Source organism: Lathamus discolor, chromosome 3 (assembly GCF_037157495.1).
Source record: "Lathamus discolor isolate bLatDis1 chromosome 3, bLatDis1.hap1, whole genome shotgun sequence".
Lineage (NCBI taxonomy): Eukaryota > Metazoa > Chordata > Aves > Psittaciformes > Psittacidae > Lathamus > Lathamus discolor.
In genome coordinates this window covers 389,368-407,381 of record NC_088886.1, presented here as the reverse complement: position 1 = coordinate 407,381, position 18,014 = coordinate 389,368, and the positions used below count along the sequence as shown (strand labels likewise).

The 18,014-nt window shown below is 45.0% G+C and overlaps 1 protein-coding gene across 3 annotated transcripts in view; it reads right to left on the bottom strand.

The window, feature by feature from the left end:
- SLC44A5 (solute carrier family 44 member 5) overlaps positions 1-18,014 on the bottom strand; it is a 105,694-nt gene that overhangs the window by 85,588 nt on the left and 2,092 nt on the right. For 2 of the 3 annotated variants that reach the window (XM_065673011.1, XM_065673012.1), the window contains exons 2-3: positions 16,780-16,874; positions 12,418-12,544 (exon numbers count right to left, since the gene is read on the bottom strand). In XM_065673011.1, the coding sequence (XP_065529083.1) occupies positions 12,418-12,544; positions 16,780-16,836 (184 nt within the window). In that variant the 5' untranslated portion in view covers positions 16,837-16,874. Of the gene's footprint in view, positions 1-10,605; positions 10,733-12,417; positions 12,545-16,779; positions 16,875-18,014 lie in introns of those variants that run through there. The other variant, XM_065673013.1, reaches the window with a different exon arrangement.

Genomic DNA, 18,014 nt, shown 5'->3' with positions numbered 1-18,014 from the left:
GTCCACTGTGTCCAGTGGACACTTGACCAGAGGCTGCTACAAACACTGCAAAAGGTAACAGGGATAAAGGCATCCCAAACACTGCTTTTTATTGGGTCTTCTGGCTCTCAAACTTGCCGAGATTCAGCCACCTCCCAAATAAGTGATCACAGAAAATAAAGCTGGAAGGAACTGTGAAAGGTTATTCTGTTTGTCTTCTTCCAGGATTCTCTTGGGTACTTCTGCGCTGCTTTCTCAAATGAAACAGCTTCTTCAAATTCCCAAAGGAATCAGTACAAGTTCAGCAGGAAGAGAATACATGCAAAAACATAAATGCCCAGGCTTGCATATATGTTGTACAATGCACAACCATCATGTTTTGCTTAGCCTTCACTGTAACAAAATAAGGTGGTTAACAAATTTGGGGATGTGTTTATCTTCACTGTATTAAACAAAGCAGAGTCGTATTTCAAACACACCTTGCTCTTAACCTCACAGGAAAGCTCTTATGTTTGTCTGCTTTAAGAGTTCTAAATCAGCTTACTTTATGTTATCCTGCTAGGTGTTTCTGTACTATGGCATTAGGCTAAGAGTAATTAGCAAGACACTGTTTCCTTGACACAACACCCAGATGGGTGATGAAAAACGATGTACTCACACTAGCAGATTTCTTAAATCTGACTGCCTCCAAGGCAGGTACTGGTAACAGACAAGACAAATAGTAAACACAGTTAAGCAACTGTGAATGTTATGCGCTTCTGCACTTCAGGAGTGAATGCACAGCAAATCATTTTTTTCACATCCAAGTGAAAATCAGTTACTGAATTTACTGAATCACCTCCAGGTTTGCTTTTGTTTAACTACAACAGCAATTCTCCTTCTGACCAGATGATTATGACTAATATGTTTCATTTTTGCTTATCATGCTGTGGTGTGACCATGGTTTTACAGCTAATAGAAACATGTAATTAGTCTGTGCAGAACGAGATATTTATGTCTCTTACATAAGGATGCAGTGTAGAAAAATAAAAAGGACCTTGAGAAGCGTAGACATAAGATAAAGCATACAGGCATCGAATGACAAAAGACGGGGCACAGGCATAGCTCTGGAGTCCCTATGACTACAAACAGCTCACAATGAACAGTTAAGAAATACAGTGCTGGAGTCAGAAAATACCGCTTTTCAAGGTTAACAAAAGAGAGCAAAGAGCAAGTATTTAACCTAAGTAAAACATCATATATAGTAAGTTTGGATGTAATTTGAAGCTGTAGGCTAGTGAAGAGCATGGTATACAAGCATGTTAACAAACATAAAAAGGTCCCGAAGTGGATCCTAGAGCAAGGAAGAAAACATCAGTATCAACATCATACTCCTCCTGGCAAGGGCCTCCAGATGCTGGGAACTCACACTAACACCCACCCAGCACCAGACTGAAGCCATCAACCTTAGGACATGGAGCAGTGACAGAAGGATGGAAGGATGCACCTTCCACCACTGCCCCAGGTCCTAAGGTTAGGGGCTTCAGGCTGGTGCTGGGTGGGAGTTACTGTAACAGGCAAAAGAACAAACCTTGTGTCACTAGAGGAGAGAAAGGGGATAGAAGCTAAGAATCACCAATGTAACAATTTTATCTGCATTTAACTGGAACTGGTTTTGAGATTTTTTTTGTAGAGAGGTACTCTTTCTTCTTCTGTAATAACTAGATTTGAACTAATAAAGATCACTGGGTTAGACTGTTAAAATCTTAATTATTCTAACAATAAAATTCTTGGTTGCATATGTAAGGTGTATTTCCCATTTGTCCACAAACAAGATTTTCAGCTCAGTACAGATGCTAAATTCTCCTATTACAGTCCAACTCCAATATAATATAATATACTTTTCCTGATTTCTTGTCCCTTCACTCACCCCTAAAGAACCAAATAATTATAGAAACTGTCTCAGCTTCACTGGTGTACATTGACAAACTGACAAATTTGCTAGACCAGAGCTGAGGTGACACTCTACCCAGGCACTGTAAGCATGAAAATACTTATGTTGATACTCTATTTTATTATTCCAATAACATTATGAAAAACAGTATGCCAAAGAGAAGCTACACAGGAAAAATGAAACACCACCACGAATGCATCTACCAATTTAGAGGGACGTGGTTAAGAATTTCTACTAAATGCCAAAGGTCTGCAGAGGTTGGTGAAAAAAAAAAACATTTTTTAATTTGTACTGATGCTGGTAAGAAATAATTCTATGTGACTGTAAGTACCCATCTTCCTTCCCGAGCACAGGAGTGCACCCTTCCAGTCAAAGCCTGTGAGAAGTCCTAGATGGTGGACAGCAGGCAGAAGCCCAACCACAGCAAAGGAGCCAAGCAAGCCCTGTAATACGCTTCAATGCTCTGGCTTCCAAGCAAGTTCCGATTAACTAGGCCTGAAATTTGCTGCTATACCAGAGATACTTTTTGTGGCATAAAGACCACATTTAACATGCAAAAATGTTGAGGACCTTGTTTCTTTCATCTCTCGCAATGCTGTTTTAAAAGCAGCAAAACAGTGCCAACGACATACATACTAAAAAGCAAACAAAACTCCAACCCCCAGCAACCTAAGGCACTCTCTAAAGCCCAAGACTTGTTGTTTTGCCATGAAAGGGTGGGAGCACAGCTAAGCTATGGCTTGGGGGAATGGGAGTGGGGAAGGGATTTGAAGTCACTGGCACAAAAAAACTGGATTGCTTGGGGACCAAAGGCAGGAAGCTGGCTTGGACTTGAGGGAAGAAACTATTAAAAAGCTGGAGCATTTTTTTCATTTGTCAGGACCACCAGACATCTCAGCTGCTTGTGCAGCTGCAGCCGAACAAGTTCAAGGTACTGTCTATCTGCCTCCTCTCCTGTCTTTGAGATTTCCACTGGCCTTCTACAGATATGTAAACAAGTGTGCACATGAGAGAAAAACAGGCAGAACTACATTTCATTTTGGCTTTATTTTACATGTAAGGCTGTACCTGATTTTGAAAGTGAGATAAGCTCGGAAAGAGATGGAATACCTGAGGATATGTAACTGCCAGCACATCAGAACATAAGCATGTCAAAGAGGTATGAGAAAAGTGCCAAGTCTCACTTTCACACAACCATTAGTGTCTTTGCATTTGATATAAAGAGGTTTCTTTAATTCCTTTTTATCAAGTTGAGTTGTGAAAACAACTGCTTTGTGGTAAATGCACAAAATGCCAATTAATCCAAAAATGATCGACTGTTTTTAGGGTTTGACAGTCATATTGAGAAGGCAAAATGATGTGGAGACAGACTGCAGAGTGCCAAGGAACAGCAAGAGCGGGACTAAGGGAAGGCAAGTCTGGCCCCCAGGATGCCTAAAACACAGGCTTTGCAATGTCACAGCTGTTGCACCAGAGACAGGCACACAGAATCCCAAGGGTTGGAAGGGACCTAAAAAGATCATCTAGTCCAACCCCCCTGCAAGAGCAGGGTAACCTACAGTACATCACACAGGAACTTGTCCAGGCGGGCCTTGAATATCTCCAGTGTAGGAGACTCCACAACCCCCCTGGGCAACCTGTTCCAGTGCTCTGTCACTCTTACAGTAAAGAAGTTCTTCCTGATGTTAACGTGGAACCTCCTATGCTCCAGTTTACACCCATTGCCCCTTGTCCTATCACTGGATATCACTGAAAAAAGCCTAGCTCCATCATCCTGACAACTACCCTTTACATATTTGTAAACATTGATGAGGTCACCCCTCAGTCTCCTCTTTTGCAAGCTAAAGAGACCCAGCTCCCTCAGCCTCTCCTCATAAGGGAGATGTTCCACTCCCTTAATCATCTTTGTGGCTCTGCGCTGGACTCCTTCAAGCAATTCCCTGTCCTTCTTGAACAGAGGGGCCCAGAACTGGACGCAATATTCCAGATGCGGCCTCACCAAGGCTGAGTAGAGGGGGAGGAGAACCTCTCTTGACCTACTAACCACTCCCTTTCTAATGCACCCTAAGATGCCATTTGCCTTCTTGGCCACAAGAGCACATTGCTGGCTCATGGTCATCCTCCTATCCACCAGGACCCCCAGGTCCCTTTCCCGTTCACTACTTTCCAGCAGGTCACCCCCCAACCTGTACTGGTACATGGGGTTGTTCTTCCCCAGATGCAAGACTCTACACTTGCCCTTGTTAAATTTCATCAAGTTTCTCCCCGCCCAACTCTCCAGCCTGTCCAGGTCTCGCTGAATGGCAGCACAGTCCTCTGGTGTGTCAGCCACTCCTCCCAGTTTTGTGTCATCAGCAAACTTGCTGAGGGTGCACTCAGTTCCCTCATCCAGGTCATTGATGAAAATATTAAACAGCACCGGTCCCAGCACCGACCCCTGAGGAACTCCACTAGTCACAGACCTCCAGCTAGAATCTGCGCCATTGACCACAACTCTCTGCCTTCTTCCTCTCAACCAGTTCTCGATCCACCTCACTACTTGATCGTCAAGCCCACACTTCCTTAGCTTATCTGTGAGGATGCTGTGGGAGACAGTATCAAATGCCTTACTGAAATCAAGAAAAACTACATCTACCGCTCTACCATCATCCCTCCACCTAGTCACTTCCTCATAGAAGGCTATAAGGTTGGTCATACATGACTTCCCCCTCATAAAACCATGTTGGCTGTTCTTAATGACCCCCTCATCCTTGATATGCCTAGTGATGGAGTCAAGAATAAGTTGTTCCATGATCTTTCCAGGGATGGAGGTAAGGCTGACCGGTCTATAATTACACGGGTCCTCCTTCTTGCCCTTCTTATAGATTGGTGTGACCTTTGCCATCCGCCAATCCTCAGGCACCTCACCCGTTTCCCACGACTTACCAAAGATGATGGAGAGTGGCCTAGCAATGACCTCCGCCAGCTCCCTCAGCACCCGTGGGTGCATTCCATCCGGACCCATTGATTTACAGATGTCCAGTTTGCATAGCTGATCCCTAACCCAATCCTCATCTACCAAAGCAAACTCCTCCTTTGTCCTGACTCCTTCTGGGGCTATAGAAATCCGGGGCCCTCGGGGAGAGTCTGCAGGAGTAAAGACAGAGGCAAAGAAGGCATTCAGCACCTCTGCCTTCTTTATATCCTCTGTCTCCAGGGTACCCACTTCGTTCAGCAGTGGGCCTATATTGCCTCTTGTTTTAGTTTTATTTGCTATGTATTTGAAGAAGCCCTTTCTATTGTCTTTAACCCGACTAGCAAGATTGAGTTCCAAGGAGGCCTTAGCTGTCCTAATTGCCTCCCTACATCCTCTAACAACTGTCCTATATTCCTCCCAAGCGGCCAGCCCCTCCTTCCATAATCCATAGATTCTCCTTTTCCACTTGAGTTTGCCCAGCAGCTCCTTGTTTAACCACGCCGGTCTCCTAGATCCCTTACTTGACTTCCTACTCATTGGGACGCTCCGATCCTGAGCTTGGAAGAAGCGGTCCTTGAATGCTAACCAACTATCTTGAGCCCCTTTACCGCCTAGTACACTTTCCCATGAGACTTCCCTTAGCAGTTGACTGAAGAGGCCAAAGTTGGCCCTTCGGAAATCCAGAACTGTGGCTTTGCTAGGTATTCTATTCCTCCCACACAGGATCCTAAACTCCACCATCTCATGGTCACTGCAGCCAAGGCTGCCATTGACCGTCACCACTTCGACCAAACCTTCCTTGTTGGCGAGTACTAAATCTAGCAGCGCTGCTCTCCTAGTTGGTACGTCCACCATTTGCATTAAGAAATTATCATCAATGCACTCGAGGAACCTCCTAGACTGTGAATGACTGGCTGTGTGAGTCTTCCAGCAAATATCGGGGTAATTAAAGTCCCCCACGACGACTAAGGCATGTAGTCGCGAGGCTACTTCCAGTTGCCTGTAGAAAGCCTCATCAACTCCTTCGTCCTGATCAGGAGGTCTGTAATAGACCCCCACAACTGTATCACCCGTGCCAGTCAGCCCCTTGATTCATACCCACAGACATTCCACTTGCTCCTCATCCGACCCCGGACAGAACTCAATACATTCTAGTTGCTCTCTCATGTAAAGAGCAACTCCACCACCTCGCTTCGCTAAAAAAAAAAAAAACACACAAAAAAAAAAACACAAAGCAGAAACAGCAACATGTCCTACTGGCAGCTCAGTGCTGTTCAGGCAGGAAAGGACAGCAGGCCAGGTCCACCCAGGGATTCATGCAGCACCTCAGAAACAGGACAGGGGACAGACACCCCTAGGCACACACACCCAGGAGAATGAAAGGCACCAGTCTGAGCTTAGATGGAACCCTTGGTCAGAGGATAGGGGTGGAAGCCCAAAGGGATACCGGTCAGGGCAACGACAACTTATTTGTGCTCTTGGCACCTTGATGCAGAGAAATTTCAATATATTCCTAAGCAGAAGGATTCACCAACTCTGACAAAACTACGAAGTTATGGTACATGTATGTAAAGCCTTGTTTTGGTAACACAGGGAGTTCTACTAAAAGCAGGCGGGTTGAGCTTTATCGTCACCTGCTTGAGAATTCCCTTACACAATCACACTTTCCTTTGTATCCCAAAGAAAATTTGTATCACATAGAAACTGATCCAATCCATCTGACAGAGGACTCTGTGAAGGTTAGACTTCATTTCAGTACTAAATTGTATGGTAGCAGAGAGAATTTCCCCTCAACTATGCGTTAACATCCTGCTTGTTAAAAAGACATAACAAAACGTATGTAGTCACAAAGAAGCCTAGCTGAACTGAACTATTTCTTTTTGGGTAATGGTCAGTGACAGTCATACCACTCAGCAATAAATAATCACTGAACAGTGCATAGCTATGCATAACAGTTAATCTTCTTACGTAAAGATGTTCTTATTGCATCATCCTTGTTCATGGCTGAGCAATACCTCACTCCAAGAATGGTTCAGCTTAAGTCAGTAAGCTAAAAGAAGTACAATACTCCTAGTTCTAAAAGATGACAAATCAAAGCCTGGATGCTTTCACATGCTCTAAAATCTTAATTGGACTAAAAATTGTAGTAATTAATTTGGCCCAAGACATACAAAGAAGTACCAGACCACTAGATACGCAATTTGTATTGATTAAATCCTACTGGGTTTATTGGCTATTCACTTACTGACCTGTTTCTGGTATGCAGTCCTGTTCATATTTTAAGAAGATACACTGAGTCCAACTCAGCTACTTGTATTAATAAAGTAAGCACTTACTGCTGTATCAAATCAGATGTGTGTAAATTTAACTGAGCTCTTGTTTGCATCTCATCAATCAGCTGTTGAAGACCTCTTGCAAAAACCTGGAATATGCCTAGCTTTATAAATCTAAGTCATCCCTTATAAATGTATCCCACTGGTATGAAATTTGAACCTCATGAACTACCTAACACAATACATAAGGATTTACCAGCAGGAGCCAAGGAGGCTTTACCTGCAGCAGTGTCACAGCCAATAGCCTCCACGTCATATAGCACGGCTATGGCTGAACAGCCCATTCTCTTTAGATGGAGGATGTCCTTCCTGCATGGTACATATGTGTAACTGGGTGAAATTAAGACAGGCAAATGCAGGCCAAGTTAAAAGAAATAACATGTCTTGATGGGAAGTTTCACAGTTCATCAAAAGTCCTTCCAAAGAAAACAAAAGAACCTCCCCATCTTGAGAAAATAAACGAAGAGAATTCATTTTAGTAAAATAAATAAATGACATGATCACTTCACAGCACTGATTAAGAATCCCAGTTATAGATTCAAGTTTTGGTTGCACCCACTACTGGAAGAAGAAACAACAGGAAAGTAGTTCTTCTTACAGGGGATCTAAACATGTAGCTATAAAAACAAACAAACAAACAAAAAACCAAAAAAAAAAACCCGTAAGCTAGCTAAATTTGAGTTGAAAGTAACAAAATTTGGCACTTGTATATACGCAATAATGTTTCTTAAAATAGTGATAAAAGCTTTCTTTAAAGACAACATCATCTCTCGTTTGGACTTCGGTGATTTGTAATCTAAAAACTGGACTGTGGTCCACTGCTATAGAAAATTGCTTACAGTACAATCACTGCTAAGAGCCTGATTCTGCAATGAAGTCAAAAAGAAATTTACCATTTATTTCAACAGTCACATGACAGCCCTCAGTATTGCAGCTACATGAATAAAAACACTACTTTGTTTAAAAAAAAACCCTCTCACATAATCAGCTATAATGAGAAAAAGAAACAATTACTTTGCCTCCTTAGCTTCGGTGGCAACCTTCTGGTTGGGAAAGAGCTTTGGTTTTTCTCGTTTGGAAGTCGCCTGCCAAAGAGAGAGGCCTCAATAAAGTAAATGTCATTGCTCTTGACGAAACCTTTCTATTGTACCAGTGTTAAGGAAAAAGCTGATGCAAGTCCTGGATCCAGCCTACAGCCATCCTGATGAAGACCAAACTTCAGGAAACACCCAAAAGCTTGTTTTCAAAGATGAATTTATGACCTTTCTCACACATGCATGTGGACAGAGGAACTAAAACTGAGAGGGTTTACCACCAGATGCTATGGGCTTACTAAAACCTCCCTCAGAGCCAGATCACTCGAGCAGTCAGCCACCCCGTCCACCATGACAGGCTGCCAGCACAGTCCAACTCACAAGGAGCAGTCATCCAACGGGATACTTGGTACTCACAGAGAAATCTGAGGTAGTAACAAAACTGTCCACAGAGCCTTTAGTCAGCCATGGGCTTGACTCATCTCTTCTGAAAAATCAGACTGATGCCACAAGTTAAAAGACCAAAACTTTGGAGAAGAATTTGCCTTTGTAATTTATAAATGCTGAACCTCTGAGGAATCCTTCAGACTCCAAGAAGAAAAGTTTAGCACACCTCAGAAAAATACACCTGTGTGCTAATAAATAACCAGTTACTGGCAGAAACAACAAAGTCAAGAGTCAAGAGAATAACAGCAAGCGAGTAAGGAAAGGAAAACCTTATTATGTTCGCTGAATTTGGAAATGCTGCACTTCCCTTCTGTAAGTCTTTACCATTATGTGATCTAATAGGGGGAAAAAAAAAAAGCTGAATTCAAGTTTTGCTTTCTAGTACAAGACCAGAGCAAGTGCTTGAGGTGTAGTAACACAACACATGCTACCACAAACGAAATCCACACGTGCAAATGAGATAAAGGGAAGTAAACACACTGATGCTACAAAACAGCCAAAACAACAGGAATCCTAGTCAGCTACATTCCAGACACATCACCCTCCTCAAGCTGGATAAATAGAGGATCGCCCTTTCTTACCTGAGTAACATGCTTTGAAAAATGAAGTCCAAAAATAATTGTATTATGATGTTAAAAACACTGGGTACTTCCTTCCACATCCTTCTTACCAGAGCATCCGTACTTACAAATGGCAAGTCTGGAAGAATTCACGCTACTGAGTGAACTCTATTCAAAATGTATTTTCCCTTCCTGAATCCTGTATTCCTGCTCTTCTTTCAAGAGGATGCTTCCATGCCTCCTTCCACCATCAGACCATGGGTTTCTGTGGTCCAAGGCCTACTGCCTCTGCAGTAACTTGCAAACCCATTTGAATTCCACAGGGGTAGGCACAGGCTCTCTCTGAAGTTAAACCACCACAGACCCACCTGTTTAGGTTTCACCTTTGAAACACCCCACTTTCTTTATGGCTTGTCCCTGAAGGCGTTTTTTCCCCTCCTCCTTTTGCGGGGAAGCCAAGCTGCGAATTTCCCTTTAGCCAGACCAAGGCTCAGACCACAGAGGTGAATTATAACACAGTTTTCCACGAGCTGTAAACACAGCACCGTGCGTGCCCGCGGCACCAAAGCGCAGAGGCTGCCGTGCAGAGCAGTCTCGCCCGTGTGTCACCGGGCCGGCTACCAGGGTCCCCGGGACGCTCAGAGCAGCCGCCTCGTTCCCTCCTTCCCTGGCTCCCCTGTTCCCGGGGGGCTGCTCACGGAAATCTCGCGCACGCTGGAAGAGGAGATCGGTTCCGTACCGGCACCCGCACACACGGCCGGGAGCTCCGCGACCGCACCGGCTTCCACGCAGCTCCCGCCGAGGTGAAGCCCTGCCCCGGTGACCTTCCCCGGACGCAGCCGGGGAGCAGGGACCGCGCTGCGCGCAGCCGTGCACCCCGCGAGCACCGCGGCACGGCCCCCGCCCCGCACAACGGCCGCCGCGGCCTGGCCTGGCCCCGCCGAATCCCGCGCGACTAACGGCCGGCACGGCCCTGCCGCCGCCGCCGCCGCGCACCTGCCGCCCGGCGGCCTCCCCCCCTGCCCTCCCTCCCGGCGCCGGGCCCCGCAGCTCGGACAAAGCGGCCGCAACGCACCTGCTCCCGAGGCCGGGGGGCTGGCGGAGACCTTCGCCTTGCCCGCCCCCATCCCTTTGCCGCGGGCTGCCCTCCGCTCCCGGCCGCCCCGGGCTGTAGGAGCTGCCGCCTGCGAGGGGTCCCTGCGCCCTCCACTCCCCGGCACCCGCTGGGGGACGCAGACTCCGCCGCCGGCGCGCTCCGGCTGGATCCGCAGCGCAACCAGGCCGGAGCGAGGCACTGGGGCCCGCGGCCCCCGCCCGCCAGCACCGTCACCCGCTCCGCCTTGCCCCCGCGCCGGGCGCTCACCGTAGAGAGGCGCGGAGGCTTCTCCCTTCCTGGCCATGGTCTCCCGGTGCCCCCGCGCCGGCACGGGCAGGGGCCCGGCGCCGCCGCCCGCCGCTCAGCGCGCCCTTTGTTGCCGTGAAGGCATGAGAGGCGGCAGCAGCCGGGCAGACCCCGCTCCGCTGGGCTCGGAACAGCGCCCGCGCCCCCCGCCCGGCCCGGCGGCTCCGCAGCTGACGCTTGCGCCGCGCCCGCGGGGGCGGTGCCCGAGCTGTGGGAGGGGGCAGCGGGATCGCGCCGGGGGCGGGCCGGGCCCACGCGGACACAACGCGGGCCGCGGGCGCCGCACCGTACCTGGCGGGCTCCGCCACGGGGGCGTCTCCATCCCGGTCGCTGCCCCCGGAACGTGACCGCCAGCAGCCGGAGCGGCCCCGGCTCCGTGACCCCGTCAGGGGGGCCGCTGTCCCCGTCCCCACCCGCCCCCCGGGGCGCGGCGGCTGGTCGGGAGCAGGCAGCCGGTCCCGAAGCTCTTCGCCGCCCGCCCGGGCCCCGCCGCCCCGAGAGCGACCTTGGAAAGCGCCTCCCGCCGCTCCCGGCGGAGCTGTCCGGGCCGCCCGTGCTGAGCCGAGCCGAGCCGAGCGGAGCCCCGCCGCGGAGAAGAGCCCGGGGGCTGCTCGGCGGGCGAAGCACTCCGGCTCCCCCCAGCAGAGCTGGATTTCCGCCTCCACCCCGCTCCTTCACCAGGAAGAACCGCAACACTTTGGTCCAGGCTTGGTAGGGGCATTCCCATGATCCCGTCAAAGTACAGCTTCGGTGCTGACAAATACAGATGCTGGCTATAAACTTCAGTTGTCATCCTCCTCCCTGTGGGGCAATGGCCACTTAAAGCGCAGTTTGATTGCTGACACTGACGGCCCAAATCATTGCTGCAGCAAAAGGACACTACATTCAGATGTCACACTGTGATTTATCTCTTAGTCTGTTGCTGGGGAACCATCAGAAAGTCCAACACAAGATGCAAAATCTTGTATTGAAAAAAATTTGAACTAACCCCTTGTAATTCTTGGCAGAAGATGTAGGCCATCATTTACAAGTTTACACAGGAGCTATTTGAGAGAAAGGTACTCCAAGTCTTGCAAATAAAGGTAACCTTTCAAAAGTTGGCTTACGAACCTCAAAAGCACGCAAGTATTTTATTTATGACTAAATTAATATGCATAGATCATGAAAGATGTTAATATGCTGGTACTGAAACATGAATCAATCACACACACATCAGACGCAGTGAGGGTGTGTGCCTCCTCCAGTCAGTGCAGCACCAGGTCTTGCAGAGCCAGCTGCCTTTCCTAGGCTTAAGGAAACCAAACCAGGCACATGTCACACCTTATCCATCCCCGCACAGGTCTTAGTTCAGGCCAATTGCTCTCATACTTACTTAAGTTCACATACGCAGCTTTGTCTGCTAGTAGCGGAAGTACTGGGGGCAGTTATTTCCCTTCTGCATCCAATTGGGAGGATTTATTTGTCTTTGTAACTTTTAAAATGAGTAGTTGCTTCTTCCAGCTACCCTGTTTCATCAGAATACTACCCAGGCAGAGGTTAATGCATCCTGTGCCTCCATGGTGGTCCACAAAGGTAAACTGGAGTTCTTTCCTAACCCTTGTCCGCCTACCCTCTTAAGCCACTTCCCTGGTCTAGCTACCCAAGATACCTGTCATTGTTCTGGGAAAAAGATCCAAAGAGCAAACACCTCCTGTAACAAAGGGATGGCATACTTTGCTATCTAAAGAAATCCTTATTTCATCTCAGTGTTGATGACAATTCAGACAATCTTACCTACAGAAAGAAGAGCTTCTTGTGTTAGAGATTGAGTCAAACAGGAGAAAAGCTGCGTAGGACAGCTCTGGAAGCACCAGGGTGGCGGGTTAATGTCTTCTGGCTCATTCTGATGAGGCACTGCAACCTGTAAAGCAGGGCAGGATGGGATTTGCGGGTCAGAGCTGAAGTCGAATTCTCAGGGAAGTATCAGTACTATCCCACAGCTCAGTACTACTCTGTTCCCTTGGTGCAGAGCAGTATCTGCATATAGCCTACTTTCAAGAACCCACATTGGAATCTCAACAAACTAAACAATAAAAGCCAAAGGTAATGCAGTTTATATAGCCAGTCCTACCAATACATATATAAACTATATATATATCATATCTCATAAGTAGTATATATAACACACAGCATACACTATATGTTGCCTTTATTATGTGTGCATATATTTTTTCTTATATACAACATTATACAGACTATGTAATACAGTATTTATATATTGTATGCAACATATATCTAACATATATGCTATATAGAACATATGCACATGTTATATGCATTATATATAACAGAACATATATGTTCTGCATATATGTTCTGCATATATATATATATGGGCTATGGCTAATAACCAGAAATGAGCTTTTACTTACTCAGCGCTTCTAAGTTCTAGGGAGAGGAAACCCTCATGTGCACTCAAGGAATTTTTTTTTTTCTTTTCGGTAGGGTTTATAGGCAATATAAAATTAGGATTCTTAGATTTTTTAAAATAACAAGATCATACATAATATTAAGAAGTTAGTGTGGAATCCTCCAGGACAAGAAGTATCTTTGACTCAGTTCTAACCATCAGAACCAAAGAATAGCTTAAAAATACACTAAAAAAGAAAGAAAGAACTTGATAGTAAGAATTCAATAGGGTAGAAGAGTGCTAAAAATACATGAGTTAGATTATTTCTGGTAGATAGAAGGCTATGTAAAGACACTGCTTCGAGACATAGCAGATCATCTCTGCATATTCATGTTTTTCTGAAGGGCCTGAGAAATGGTGAAAGGAAGCCAGCATGTGCAGGCAGAATGAGTGCACCCTCAGCAAGTCTGCTGATGACACCAAGCTGTTTGGTTCGGTTGATACGCTGGAGGGAAGGGATGCCATCCAGAGGGACCTTGACATGCTTGTGAGGTGGGCTGATGCCAACCTTGTGAAGTTCAGCCATGACAAGTGCAAGGTCCTACACCTGGGTCGGAGCAATCCCAGGCACAGCTACAGACTGGGCAAAGAAGAGATTCAGAGCAGCCCTGCAGAGAAGGACCTGGGGGTGCTGGTCGATGAGAAACTGAACATGAGCCGGCTTCAGTGTGCGCTCGCAGCCCAGAAACCCAACCGTATCCTGGGCTGCATCCAAAGGAGCGTGACCAGCAGGTCGAAAGAGGTGATCCTGCCCCTCTACTCTGCTCTTGTGAGACCTCACCTGGAGCATTGTGTGCAGTTCTGGTGTCCTCAACATAAAAAGGACATGGAACTGCTGGAACAAGTCCAGAGGAGGCCACGAGGATGATCAGGGGACTGGAGCACCTCCCGTATGAAGACAGGCTGAGGAAGTTGGGGCTGTTCAGCCTGGAGAAGAGAAGCTGCGTGGAGACCTTAGAGCAGCTTCCAGTGCCTGAAGGGGGGCTATGGGGATGCTGGGGAGGGACTCTTCATTAGGGACTGTAGTGACAGGACAAGGGGCAACAGGTTCAATCTTAAACCTATCTTAATCAGGTTAGATAAAAGGAAGAAGTTCACTGTGGGGGTGGTAAGGCAATGGAACAGGGTGCCCAGAGAAGTTGTGGCTGCCCCATCCCTGGCAGTGTTCAAGACCAGGCTGGACAGGGGTTGGAGCAACCTGCTCTAATGGAAGGTGTCCATGCCCATGGCAGGGGATTGGAACTGGGTGAGCTTTCAGGTCCCTTCCAATCAAAGTGGCTGGGATTCTGTGATAATTGAATTCTGCCTTCAGTATGTGGGCACAAGTTCTGTCAGCTGTCATGGAAATTGAACTCTTGTCATTTAAGGCAGAATTTACTTTGTGTTTTGTCTTTTGCTGCACTTGCTAAAAATAATTATACAGGTTTTACTATAAAATTAATGTCTATATTGTATCTTACATTGATACCCATCTACATGGTTAAGTTCTTGTATGCCATTAAATGTTAGCCTTGCATAGTCACAACTGACATTTTGTGACATAAACGTATATTAAAATCCAGCCTACAAAGGTCTTTCTGCGGCGCCCCCTCCTGTCACTGTGCCATTAAAGCTCTGCTTATGTGGAACTTGCTGTTACATCGGGGAGGGTTGCCAGAGCCACACACACCACTTTGGCAAAACACCTTTTTAATGACTTTACTGCTCTGGTATCTAACCTACAAGTGTTATCACCTTTAGGAGATTGCAACTGGGCATTTATTAATATACGATTCAACAAGGAGAAACATACCAAACCACATAGCCTCAAGATATTTTTAACTGCTAAAGTACCTGCTGCAGCATATTTCAATATGATAATTGAAATTGATCTAGTGCTAAAATGGCCTAGATTCTTTTTTCTTTCACATGGACAGGCCTTACCTCATTTTATTATTTTAATGATGAACTTGTTTCTATTTCACACAAGTGAAAGCCATCACTGTCTGGGTAAAATAGTTAGTCCTGAAAAATTCTAAAGGAAATTTCAACATACTTTGAAAAAGATAGGACAGGTGATCTTTAAGGCATGGTTCAAAAGCCACCTTCTGAGCTTTCCACTGACCTTTTGCATCTTCAGAGCTCAAAATCATTACAAGATGCAACTGAATGGTTTTTACTTGTTCTCAAGCCCTGTATACCTGTGCTTTCTTTTTCTTTATAGTTCATGTTAGATAGTCACAGAAATGTAACTCAGTGTGGTTTTATTATACTAAGGAGAAAATACTTGATATGTTTATATATAATAGTCAAAATAAAAGCCTCCAAGACTTTGAGCAGATCTGGCTTTGTACTTAAAAAGACTGAAAATTTGAAATTATGTTTGTGATATGCTGGAATCAAACAAGCTAAAAATATACTTGAAGATGTTTTAATTCAAACATCATATTATCTTCCTTTTTAGGTAATTCAAAGCTTCCCATATAGGCATCTTCCTTTTTTTTTTTTTTTTTCCTTTTCCCAGATACATTTATTGCTTTAAAAACCTTAAAAAACCTAAAAAAAAAAAAAAAATAAATACCCCCTCCACAAAAAAAAAAAAAACAAACAACAAAAAACCCAAAACCCAATAAATAACCAACCCAAACCCAACAAGACATACTGCAAAAATTACATGAGCTTGTAACAGAAGTTTAAGAAGAAAAGTATTTGGTGTAAGATGTTTTAAATTACTGTTGTAGGAGGGATCAAAGGAAAACAAAAAGTATTTCAGCATTTTATTAAGAAGAAGTTGCCATGCTTGTCACATTGGACCACACTGAAAAGGATTCTACTCTGTAGAACATGAATTCAGGACCTACACACGAAATTTTACAATGCACATCTACTGCAGTAGCTTCAGTAACTTGCATTACGTAAGTCACTGTAGAAAATTCAAGTTGTTCTCCATTTTCAAAATGAAGGTTCATTAGCAAATGTTAAAATAGCTTGTTGTTAGCAATTACAAAAATAAACTAAACCATTTATAACAGCCATCAAAAAAAGTAACACTTCAGCCTCAAATACAGATACTAACGTTGAGGAATGAGCTGTTTTCTGCAATGTAATATTCTTACTGTGTTTACTTGCTAATATATACATTTCAGCAATAAACATCATGTATTCTGGTGGTTAGTATAAAAGAATATTATAGGTTGATGTAATAAACGGTGCATTATACAATTTTTACTGTAGTAAAAGTGATCAGAGGAGTAGGTAATGTGACAGAGTACTACAGTTTTGAGAAGATAAAGATACAGATGCTGCATTTCTTGCTTCTCTGAGAAAGGCCAAAAATGCTGGATACACCTAACAGGAACTTCCATCTATTGTCACTCCTTATGTAAATAACTCTGAGCCTCAAAGTTGAAGTGGTTCAGGCTTTGACAGAGAACCTTGCCATCTTTCATACCCTTCTCTTCCCAAAAACTTAGCAGACATGGACCACTGGGTGGAGGTTACCTGTGCTTTTAATTTTCTGCCCAGACTAGCTTGATAAAAGCTCTGTTGGCAAGACATTGTCAAAAAAAAAAAAAATCTCATTCGTCTACCCAAGGAGATGTGAAGAGAGGTACTGCAAAAATGACTGAAGGGATTGAAGAAACATAAGGGTATGGCTTCATTAGCTGCATTAACTAGTGACCTTAATCAAGACTTGGTTCTAGTACCTTATTGCAGTTTCTCCTGTCAGCAGAAATGCCCTTGAATACCGATCTTGGCTCCATGCACTCCTTCCCTTCTTCTTTCTTTAACCTCTATAACACTGCAGGAGATAACAGATAGTTAGGAGTTTTTTAATAGAGAGGCTTGCATCCAGAAAGTACATAGACACCTGTCTTCAGAGGCAAGCAGCAAACTTGCAAAGGTGTTTCTAGTGCAAGGCAAGCCTGGAGAACAGCAAATGTTCCAGTTTGTTCCTGGCTCAGTTTCCTCAGCTGGACAGTTTCAGACAACTGTCTTCCCAGGCTCTATCTACACAAACAGTTCAGTTCCGGTAAGGAGGGTAGTTCTGAGGGGAATCTCCCAGTTGTCCCCACTTACTGAACATTATTTCATTCACAGAGAGATTTCAAAGCATATTAACTGAATTTTGGATGAAACTATCTGGAAGACCTGATCTAGGAGTGCACCTCAAGTGCTCCAACCACTCACTGGTGGGTATTTTGTCTAGCCTAAAGCAAAAATCCTACAAAACACTTACCACATCTTGAATACAAGCATTTCACACTATAAATCCAACAGTATTGGTCTGCATTACTTCCTAATGTCATTATTCCCTCAGTGGACTGATTTATTCAGTCTCTCAGCTTCATAGATGTCCTCAGCCCCATTCCAAGCTGTCTCTTCACCACAGTGAAGAAAAGATCTTATTTACTTACTGAAGGGTTACAGATCCTAATCTCAAAGGCATCTAGAAATAAGGTCTCAAGTCTGAGCACCACAGTATTAAAATCTCTTCCTGCAGCTAGCAAATACACTCAAGTGTCTGTCTAACATCCTTACAGGTATTCAAGCACTTGACTCAGTCATACTACCTGTGACACCAGCTTTTCGTACAGATTCTGAACCCATCAACCCATCTTTAGAATTGTGTGTGTGTGTAATCCTCGTTAGAATTCACATAGTAAAATCCACGCCGCATATCTAAAATTAAACTTTTACAACATTAAAATGAGATTATTATTTTTCCCTATACCTCGTCACAACAACGGCTGTTGTGATGATAAATCAGATCAGTAATACAGATACTATGTATACACAATCCAATTTATCAACAAAAAATGGACTGTTCAGTAATTAAACTCCCACACCATAATCAGAAACATGACCTACAGAACAGAACCCTATATAAAATAGAACACAAAATGCAGACTTGAGTGGTGATATTTAAAAGGCCTGCAGC